The 11,084-nt window shown below is 42.7% G+C and overlaps 1 protein-coding gene across 8 annotated transcripts in view; it reads right to left on the bottom strand.

Annotated features, from left to right (window-relative positions):
• Positions 1 to 1,544: 1,544 nt before the first annotated feature.
• The window catches only part of C10H11orf87 (chromosome 10 C11orf87 homolog), a 446,639-nt gene continuing 437,099 nt past the window's right edge, over positions 1,545 to 11,084 (bottom strand). For 2 of the 8 annotated variants that reach the window (XM_078339400.1, XM_078339399.1), the window contains one exon: positions 1,545 to 7,242. In XM_078339400.1, the coding sequence (XP_078195526.1) occupies positions 6,397 to 7,242 (846 nt within the window). In that variant the 3' untranslated portion in view covers positions 1,545 to 6,396. Of the gene's footprint in view, positions 7,243 to 7,650; positions 7,998 to 8,053; positions 8,173 to 8,332; positions 8,467 to 8,688; positions 8,868 to 11,084 lie in introns of those variants that run through there. The other 6 variants (XM_009006737.5, XM_054241539.2, XM_035264466.3 and 3 more) reach the window with 6 other exon arrangements.

Here is an 11,084-nt window from a genome sequence, read left to right as displayed (position 1 = left end):
TGTATCACCAATCTTTACTTGATGCTGCCTTTACATCGAGTAGCTACTCATCTCCACTCCAGTATTCAAGATACACGAGAAGTTTATCCAAGCTCAAGAGAAGTATTTCCTACACACAATCTGTAGCTCCTAAAGGGTAGGGGATACGGTGAAATAATGGACCAGTATTTGCAAGAGTTTGTGCCTTCTTAGGGACAAATCATGATATAAGGTTTAGTAATCAGGTTTTCTAGCCAAAATCAGAGGAATTGGGTAGAAGTTAACATGAAAATAAATGCAAGATAATCAACCTCCCACCTTCATGGAAAAGGGGAGGGTAGGAGCTTAATCATGAGTACATGTCCCTTGTAAGAATATAGAGATTTACTATGGTGGATGGCATATGTTTCAAATAGGTCCTGATTTAGGATCCCTTATTAATAAGCTTACCTTTCTTTCTCTTACACTCTGTCCAACTGCCAGTAAGAGTTAATCATAAGGCTGACATCAGGAAGAAGATGATTAAGTCCATTGCAGAGGCAGGAAACTAACCATAGTAGGAGGAGTCTTAGGTAGAGAAAAGTAGGCATTAAGAGAAATATTTACCTCTTGCAGCCTGGAGCAATTTTGAGAAAAATAAGAGAAAAGTGAAGCAGGTGGCCATTACAGCTTTCATGCTCCTTTTCACACATATTTAAGAGTCAGAAAGAGTGGTGTTATCTTAAACATCTAAATAGCTTTGGAGAAGTTCAAGGATTGGCTATAAATGGCAAACTCCCTTCCCTTAAATATATTATTGTGGATCTACAAGACCTCAGAAGCAATCCTCCTGGCACCATGTAACATGAAGCAAGAGTAGTAGAATTGAGGTGGACGGATGAATAATTCCAAGATAGACCCAAGCTTTTCATCCACAGGTCCAGAAGATGCAGGGCACCCAGAAGTTCCTGAATCTTCAAGAAGGGGACAATGTGTGCAAGCACTGGTGGATCTACTATGGATGGCGGGGGGCAGGATATAAACGTTCCTGTGAATGATGAGTTTGAGATGGAAGACAAAGGTCCAGGGTATAAAATGGCAGTGGTAAATGTCAACACAAAAGCCAATAGGACAATAGCATTTCAAACTAGGGAGCAGCTCCTTTTCAGCAGGGTTCAGCTAGGATCCATCAGAATTTACATAAGTTGGAGGCTACCTTTGCCCTAATTGGCACAAAATCATGTCAGCCACATCCCTTCCTGATATACCTGATTATATTATATTAGAGAAGTGGAGGAAGAAAAAGAAGAAATCAGAGTTTGAGTATATGACCTCAAGATTCTGAGCATCTGCCTAAAGAAGCTGCTAAATTACTATACTGGACTGTTTATTGGGTTGTCCTAAATTTTATACACATCCTATTTCTAAGATGTAGTTGCTTTGTGAGGAAGAGCGGACGAGTTGGGAAAATATTTTTTAAAAACAATATACTTTCTGTGAGCATCTGAGTGTAACAGAATAAGTAATTACATTATCCTAGTATATTATACAATAAACTGGTGAGGAAATATTATTCAAAAAGCCAATTAACAAGAAAACTCTTTTATTGATAGAAAAGCAAAACAAATTTTCCATGAATTCTAATAGCTGTTTTCTTCTATGTATTGGGTATACTCAAGTTTGAAAGTCAGTTTTTCTGTTGTCGATATCATGACTTCACTGTTGTTGCTTGCTTTTAATCTCTCTATAGAAACAACCCCTTATAATCACAACTGTAAGGGAAATATCCCTATGTCAAAGGGGCAGGACCTCCTTATAAGTCGTTGTCTCCAATTAAAGCTAATTCTTATTTTCAGCTAAGCATTCATACATGGCACCAATTGTATTATTAGGTTGGTGACATTAATAAGTATTGATGTCGAGCCACATTAGCTGTTTCTCAAATGTTACCAAATAACAAACCAAATCAGAATCAGATTTACATTCATTCCGATTATTAAACACTCTCCTATAGATTGGGCAATTTATTCTAATATGAACTGAAACCCTCATCCATGAGTCACAATCACTAGTTCCAACAAAAAAATGGCCCAAATAAGTAGGTCTTTCAGATTCAAATTCACAGATCAAATTCATATGGGATTGGGACTAAGGAAACTGAATAGATTATACTAAAGTTTCTGCTTCTAATTTAACCTGTAACTTTCACATAATATCATCTAGCAATTGTTCAACTGTCACCCACAGAAAAGCATATGTCTACATGATAAAAAAAAAAAGAATTTAACCATTATCTAATTGATACAATTAATGCAGATAGAAATGGTGGAAAATTCAGATGTCAAAGAAGTTTCTTAAAGCTAATTTGTCCGTATTATCTAAAAATGATTTTTCAAACTAAAGATAATGGTCATGTTTTCACTTTAGCTATGCAGATAAAAATTGTATCTCTACACAACATACAGGTCAAAAATGAAAAAAAAAAAAAATCAAACCACAATCCAGGTTCCAGGTTTGAGGTCTAGATGGCCCGAAACCTCTTCTGGATATTTTTGCTTTCCAGCTAGATATTTAGACCACATTGACATGGTCATAACTTTATTATCATTGCTACATTTGAGTCACTAACCTAGGAAAGGAAGCTTATCTAATTACCAATTTTCCAAGCTAACCAGGACTCTCCCCTTTCATTACTAAAGAGAAAGTCATTCAGATTTGACCCAGAGAAATAAGTGCATGCACATACCTGACTTTTCAGTATCCTCTTTGGATAAGAGGATGGAACAACTATTTAGTTTCCATCTCATTCTTGTCATGACAGAAAAGAGAATACAAAAAGTCAATTGTAAATTTATACAAAATGTATGCATATATAAATACATATCTATGGGTGTATATAAAGTCTAAAGAGTATATCCATCTACATCTTTAAGATTCAGAGTCTTGTACAGTTGATATAATAGTATTCTCCCTCCAAATTTTCTCATTTTTAAAAACAGTAAGAATCAAGCATGCCACCTTATTGATACTGAATAGCAAGTGCAGAAGTTAAGCTGTAGCTATAGGGATTTGAAGCAATTAGTTTGACGGGACATCAGTAAATAAAATCCTTGAAATAAATTTAGCTATTTCCAGATTGCCTTTTGTTTCATAAAAATGAAAACCTCAATGCCCTGTTGGTAGCATCCCAAGCTCCTGAGAATGCCAATTGAGCTCTCTGAAAAGCAGTGTTTTAAACAGGGTCTGTACAAATTGCTTAGATATGTGCTTATTGAAATAATTTGGTGTGGGAACTGGATTACTAGAATTTCATGTAATTCTCTGTCTCATAAAAAAATCACAAGTGATACCACTGGAAGCTTAGGTTCTGAGTATATTAAGCTCAGTATGAAATTTGACTCACAAACTGCATCATCTTTACACAGAGCACTACTTAAAATATTAAACCATAGTCAATTAATGGATAAAGGCATACACATTTAAAGGTGCACAATAAAAGTGTATTACAGATGTGTGCCCATTTTGAGAGGTATTGAGATTTTTTTTTAAATAATATAGATGATGCTTTTATTTCTCTTGCTCCTTGCATTCCTTTGGGGAAAAATGATGTAGGACAACTTCTTAATGATCCCACAGTGTACAGGCTCCTCCTTGGAAGGGGATGATTATTGCATGCCTCGAATGTACTATGATTCATAAGGCAAGAACATATGCGTAGCTTCAGCACCAAGAAAATTGAATCGTTATCCAGCACTACTCACAACAGAACATCTTATTGCTTTAATAAAATGGGAAATTATTCACTGTAGAAAGTGCACCAAATAAGGGGAAGAAAGTAATATCCATGCACTTGTTGGAGCTCATTGGAAATGACGAAGCTCCCTTCTGGGTCCCTGATTCTATTCAAATTTCAAGTCTAAAAGTCATTCTGTAATAAGACATTAAAGAGCTACCACTGGATGAGGGTGAGCCACAAAAATTAATGGACTTTCTTCTTCACAGTGCCTTAGTCATTCTGATGTACACTGTAGAACTCTGATGCACTAAAGGATTCCCTAGCGGCCTGAGGGAGTTAATGCACTCTTTTACCTATTAGTAGGAAGTGACTAAGGCACTGGAGAAAATCTGGTTCATTGTTTAACATTGTATCCAAATATTATACCTGGTCTTCCTAATACTACAAGATGGCATGCTTCAATGATGATCTTTTGTGTGCTTCAGGAAAGGTTATTATCTAGTGGGTGATTAAATTAACTTTAATATATTATTTTTATAAGAGCTGCAGAATAAGCTTGGGCAATTTAATAGATAACCAAAAACATCAGCTGTAATATTTCCTCTGAATAAGAGCACATGTGCCTGGACCAAATAGACAATTTAGAACTACTAGTTGTTTAGGAGAGGGATGCTCGTAGTGTCACTATTGCCTTACACCCTGCAGAATAGTAAGGACTCTTTTGGTAGAGCTTTTTGCAGATCATTTTCATTCATATAGTTCCCAAAAATTTGAATAGCTGTCAAAGGCTTAATTTCCAAGAAGAGATGCCACTGCATATAATTAATATTATAATATGCTTCTGGCTTCTTCTATCATTCAACCAAAGGAAACAAGGTGGTAAATAACTATAGACGAATTCCATTTCTAATATAGATGACCTTGTCTTGCATTAGAAAATAATAAAATATTTATATTTTCTCACTTTTTTTCTCAGTATTTGTGTATGTTCAGTGAAGCTAGCTAGGGCAGACAAAGAGAGAGCCTTTCCTTTGCTGCAGGCACAGATTTGTAGCTAAACACGCTGCAAACATTTTTATCCTATAAGAAATTACTAGATCAAACTTTTCTTGAAATTCTCATGTCCTGTCATCCAAATTGCCCAACATCCCCACCAGTCACATCTCCAACCACTTATAGTACAAGCAAGCACACACCACTGCCTCCAGGTGGTAACTGCATGCAGGGAGAACTACAGGCACTGTTTAAATATTAACTATGTTTGTTAATAGATGGCATTCCTGCACATCCATTATTTGTTTCTGTGGTTGTGATTTTTTTTCCTATTATTTGCAAAAGAAAAAATTTAAGCATGTGTGTCATCTTTTTATAACAGTCTACTACAGGATAAGGTACAAAAGAACACTTCTGGAAACAGCAGAAGCCAGGTCTGCACCACTGAATTTCTCATCCAGTGGTAACCATTATATCAACAGCTGGAAATTAAGAACAATAATATACAGTTTGGAGGACATAGTACAGAACTATAGTTTTTTTCTGTATTTGGTACCAATATTATAAATATATAACAAAGGTGCACTTGTTCTAAAAATAAAACAAACATTCTAGTTGGTTAGATACTGCACTTTCAGTACTACACATCACCTAATACTTTTTTTTTTTTACAAAAAGATAACTTATGCAATGTTTAATAATAAGAAAACCAATAGTACACGCTAACCCGATTGTAGAAAAAGAAGAAAGAACCCAACCAAAAGCCAGAATAGTCACTTTCCAAAAAGCTCCTCCTCCGCCTTCACAACTAGAGGAAGTAACCAGAACGGTGAGGCGACTTCAGCACCAGACCTGGCTGGACAGCTCCCAGATCCTCTGTAAATCCTGAAAATGTTACAAGTCAAAGGTGTACAGGTGGGGGCGGGGCAGGGAGTGAAAGCGTTAGCTTTTTAAAAAAGGTATTTAAAGATTTTAATGTACTTATGCTCGGCCAGCGAGGGACATTTTAAAAAGTAAATCAAATGCTCTGTCCTGGAAAAGGTAATGATTAACCAAGGGGTGAGAAATGGGCTGACTGGCAAGGGGTACCTGTTATAAACGCTTTCCAGGGACTTTCTCCATGGCCTCTTGCAGTCCTGGTGCTTCATACAGACATTTTCTTTATATACTATTGCCTGAGCCCCGCTGAGGGTGGAAATGGGGAGGTTAGGGAAGCTAAAGGAAAAGTGAAAGCTTATGGGTCAGAGGGGAAGGAAGGAAACTAAACCTTAACTTGACAGCTATGTACATTACTGGGCCCCCTCCCCTCCCTCTGCTCTGGGAATCAATGCCTTTTATATATTTGGTAGCTTGTGCGGTTTCTCCTCCTAATTGAGGGGAGCACGGGGTGGGAAGATGCATCCTTCACTGACAATGAGAAATTATGTGATTTGTCATGCGCTTGGATTGTGTTATTAGTATAATAATTACTATAAATATTATTAAAGTATTATTATCAGCGTTATTTCTTCTTCAGAGACTTTCCTCGCCCAATATTTACAAATACCGCACAGTGCCTCGGCGGAGGAGAAACGAGTAAGGGGAGGGCAGGTAAGGAAACCAGGAAGAGGAAAGGGGCCAGAGGAAAATGGAAAAGGAAAGGAGGAGGAGAAAAGCAAGGATGGCAAAGATGCTGGAAATGAGGACGGGGAACGAGAGGGGCTAGACGATCAGGACAGTACCACCGTTTGCAAAAGGCCCTCGCCAGCTGTGTCCAAACAGGAGGAAGCTGCGTGTGCTCTTTGGGGACTGGAGGCTGGCGGTGGAGGCGGAGGAGCACAGGGACCCTGGCACGGGAGGCCAGGGGATGAAGAGGAAGAAGATGAGGCGTTGGAGGGGGTGCAGAAGGGAGAGTCCTGGGGCTGCCTCTCCAGCCGGGTTTCCTTTGCGTGGGTTGGGGCCTGCCTGCTGGGTCGGGGTAGCTCTCCGCCACCACGGCTGCCGCTGCAGTGATCCCGCTCATATTCCTCCTGAGCCCTCTGCATCTTCCGCTTCTTCATCCTACGCTTGTGGATGTGGAACGTGGAGAGGGACAGCACGATGAGGCAGAAGATGAGGGTGACCAGGACAATCAGCACCAGCGTAGAAGAGAAGGACTGGAAGAGCTGCTGTCCCACCTGCGTGATGCAGGTGCCGCTGCCGCCTGGGCCACGGGCACCCATGCTGCCGCTGCCGCTGGCGTTGGGGGAAGCAAAGGTCCGGTTGAGGAGACACGGCGGCAAAGCCAGCCTCAGCTCCTTCGGTGCCCTGGCACTCATTGGCGCGGGGCTGAAAGGGGCCGGGCTCACTAGGCTTCGCCTTTGAGTACACCGTTCCCAGCAGCCAAGAAGAGGATGGAGCCCACACCACCCAAAACTGCTCCCTGTAGCGGGAGGGGGTGTGTAAGCGAGCCAAGGACTAACAGAACAACTGCTGGCAAGCAAGGCGACCCAGGAGTGAACTGCGCTGGAGAAATCCTCACTGATTCCACCTCGAACACGTCTCCGCGCGCCCCTTTCCTTCGCGGAGGCACCAGGCTGCAAAGACACAAAGCTTAGTTAGAATCTCGGCTGCTGCCCAGGGGAGTGCGGTCGGGAAGGATTAAACAACACCGCAAAGCGGCTCTCTGGGCACACTGCCTGAGCTGGGCGCTGCCCGTCTTTTCGGTCAGTGGACCCCAGCCTGCCCACCCCTGGCTGAGCACCAGAGCCACCAGCTGCCTGCTCAAGCCACTCGACAGGATGGGGTCTGCGCCGGCTCCGCGGAGGTGCCGATTACTCAGCAGATAAGGCAGCCTCCCTTCCGCCCTTCACAACTTTATAATTGCAGCAGACACCCAGCCGCTTCGGATTGAATTCCCTGCTTCCCAGAGCGCCGGTTCTCCTCTTTTTCTGCTCCCTCTTGGCAGATGTCTTAACCTGGATCCTACCCTTCCCAGCACCCACCTGGGCCACTGAGCGGGCTCCGGGTACGCAGTCCTCCCTTCTTCCCACCACCCCCCGCCCCACACTCCAGACTCGCCCTCTCTGGAACCGCGTCAGATCCCTTGCGTTCCATTCCCAGGGGGATACCCCTGGTACCACATCCCACTCTGCCTCTATCCGCGACCGTGGCTGACGCGCAGGAACGCGCTCCATCTCTTCTCCAGCCTTCTTCCCTGGCATTCTCCCCGCTCCAAAAAAAAAAAAAAAAAAGACAGCGGAAACATCCTTCTCAGCTGACACATTCCCACAAACGGCCCTCTCCTCCCATCTCCCTGTGACCCCAACTTGGCAGTAGCCTGCTGCTTTCTAGAGGAGCTGGAATGGGAGGGGGAGGGTTTCCGCCTTCAAAGTTTGGGGAACAGACCTCCTTTCTGTCCTTCCCAGACCCAGCCGGAAGGCCCCGAGGCTTTTCCGGGAGACTGGAGCCAGTAGACCCGAAGCTCACAGGGAGCCTCCGAAGAGGCAGCTGCAAACTGTTGCACTGCGGAGCGGCGAGGCAGCGCGCAAGCAAGCCGGATCCTGGTCGGGGCAGGGGCGGGGGCCGGAGGTGGCTGCACAGGCCACCTGAGCTGCCTTCCCCAGTCGCGCCGGGTCATCAGGTCACCTGGCCATCAGAAGCCTTTAGTCACACCTTGTCTCTTACCTGGACTGCCAGCTGGCTGCAAGGAGGGAGCCCCCGCCGCGCGGCTGCAGTGGCGCCTGCAGAAGGCACGGAGTGAATGGGCCAGAGACCGACCGAGCAGCGCTGCTGCCGCTGCCGCCGCCGCCTTCACCGCCGCTTCAGGGAGCTCAGCTCACAGCCTATTGCCAGAGAGGCTGGTGACGTCAGGCAGCCACTGCCAGGGCTCCAAGCCACCTCTCCGGCCCCCACCCACCCTCTTACCCCAACACCTTGTCCTGGCGTAGCGAGCCTCTGACACACACTTCCCAGTTCCCTGACCTTCTCCAGCCCAGGAGCTAGGACGAGCAACCCCCACCCCTACCCTGCAAGCAACCCACCTTTCGCACTCTCTTGCCTGGGAAGGGTTGAATCTTCAGTTCTCCAGCTTTCTGATTTTGTTGTAGAGCTGACCCTTTGGTGCCAGGATCACATTTTTACACGCTGGAGAACCACCTCCTTTCAGTGCACAGATCAGACTTTCTCCCTTGTGGCTGAGGAAAATCCCCACCCCAAATCCTCTGTGCTGCCCCTGGTTCTGAACATAAACTGCATGCATTAGATAACAGGGGCATTTCTCGACACAAGTGTGACAGAACCCAAAACACAAACCTGAACAAATTAAACAATCCAAATTAGCCATTTTTCTCCCTTGGAATTTCAAAGTTATCTTTCACTCCCCCTGATTCATACTCCCCCAGACTCATTGTATTAAACACCCCTTCTATTTTGACAATGTAGACACTCATGAGCACACAAAGCATACATAGTCTTACAAGGCAGAAAGATGAAATTACAGGAAGGCAGAAAGAACTCCTTATGAAAATTCCAAGTATTGTAGCTCACACAAAGTACCCCTTCATTGGCCCTAATTCTTGGGAAAGTGTTTGGAGCACAACCTTTTAGCAAAATAGATAAAACTTCCAGAAAAGAATTCAACCGCTTCTCTAAATCTGGAAAGAGACTAGTCATCTATTGGTTTAGAAGTCTTGGAAAAATACGAATAGTGCATTTGCTTACAATAACCAGCTTTGAAAAGGAGTATGCTCATTTTTCTGTTGGAGAAGCCAGCTAGGAGCAATACCAAAAGTCATTGCATGGTCTTTGAAGGCACTCAGGTGTCTTATTATAGAAGAAATACATCCAGGTGTATTTTCTTCTTTCCTCCTTGTCTTGTTTTCTCTCTCTGAATCTAGCACAGTGCCCGTAGCTTGCTTACTTGCTAAATTGAATGGTGCAGTATATGTTGTTGTTCTTTCCTGTGATGCATCAGAAATGACTGACGACCACTTATTTGCTTGTATCTGCTGTACTTGTAAAGAAAGAGGGTCTGACGGGTGGAGGAAAAAGCTGTAAACTGGGGGTCCCTTCTTTTGACCCTGTGATCAGGATTACACAGTTACTGATGTGCGCCCCCCACCCCAATGCTAGCATCACCTTCCTGCCTGGAATGAGAGCACGTGATGCTTGAAATAGCCATCTGCCACATTTGGACAATTTGGCTTTGGTGGTCTTGGGATGGAATGGTGAGTCTTTTTTTTTTTTTTTTTCACTGTGACTAAGTGATACTTTACCATCGAGTCCTGACAGGCAATGCCCCATTTTTACACACTCTCTTTGCTTCTGAAAAGTTCAATCTAATAAACATTTTGTAAAGCAAATCCAATTTTGAATACTCCAAAAAGAGATCTGGCTATTTCAAGAATAGGATATTTAGGGCAATAACAGTAATAGAATCTTTTTTGCAGTGCTATTTTCAGCACTGAGCATATAGCAATATTTTATAATTTTTTAAAGTTATCTTGTAAAGCAAAGAATTTTTACATAATTAGAATTGACTCTCAGTGGTCCTTCTGTTTTCTAGATTTGAAGAAATTAGTGATTGGGTTTTCTCTATGGGGAATATATCTTTACAACATGTTGTTATGGGATTACGATATGTATGAAATGGGATTTTTCTTGCATACCAAGCTCCAAGGGTATGTCAGAAGGCTTCCAATGTTATTCTTTTGTTACAAATGATAGCCATCTGTTATACCAGGAGAGCTAAAACAGTGTGCATTATTTTATACATCCTATGAAAAGACAAGGTCTTAATTTGGAGAATTTAAGAGTCTACAGCAGATGAATGTGATTCACCCAGACAATGGTATTTAACTGGAAATGATTTAGGTAGATTAAAGACATTAGTTTTCACATCAAAAGCATGGTACACTTTTTTTTTCTTTTCTATTTCAAGAATAGGCAATAGGTTTATAATTGTTCCTTCCCAGAGGACAAATGTCCTAAATACATAGAGTTGGATGTCATCAGGCAGTGTGTTTCAAACCCAAGGAAGAGCAATGACAGCAAATATGCACACCTCTTGGACTGCAGGAATTGATCCCACTGACTTACCATATGATTTTGGCACATCTGGCTTAATGACAAGGCTTCTTCCAGATAATATCATTGTTGCCACTATTTTTCCCACCAGACTTCACAGGCCACACTCCCAAGAGTGGAGAACCAAGAAGCTTCTGAAATTCCTATTATCTTCCCTTGTAATGGGGATGCCCCTCTGGACACAAGCAGGTTCCAAATATTTAACACCATTTAATATTTCAATTTTAATGAAGAATCTCAATCTAACTTAGAAAAAAGTGCCACGTGGGCACCTGTACCTAAATCTAAGAAGCACTGATTCAATAATAACTGCTATGATTTGCGAAACACTTACTATGCGCCAGGCTATACT

Source organism: Callithrix jacchus, chromosome 10, assembly GCF_049354715.1.
Source record: "Callithrix jacchus isolate 240 chromosome 10, calJac240_pri, whole genome shotgun sequence".
Lineage (NCBI taxonomy): Eukaryota > Metazoa > Chordata > Mammalia > Primates > Cebidae > Callithrix > Callithrix jacchus.
The sequence above is the reverse complement of the archived record's forward strand: the minus strand, read 5'-3'. Positions and strand labels throughout refer to the sequence as shown.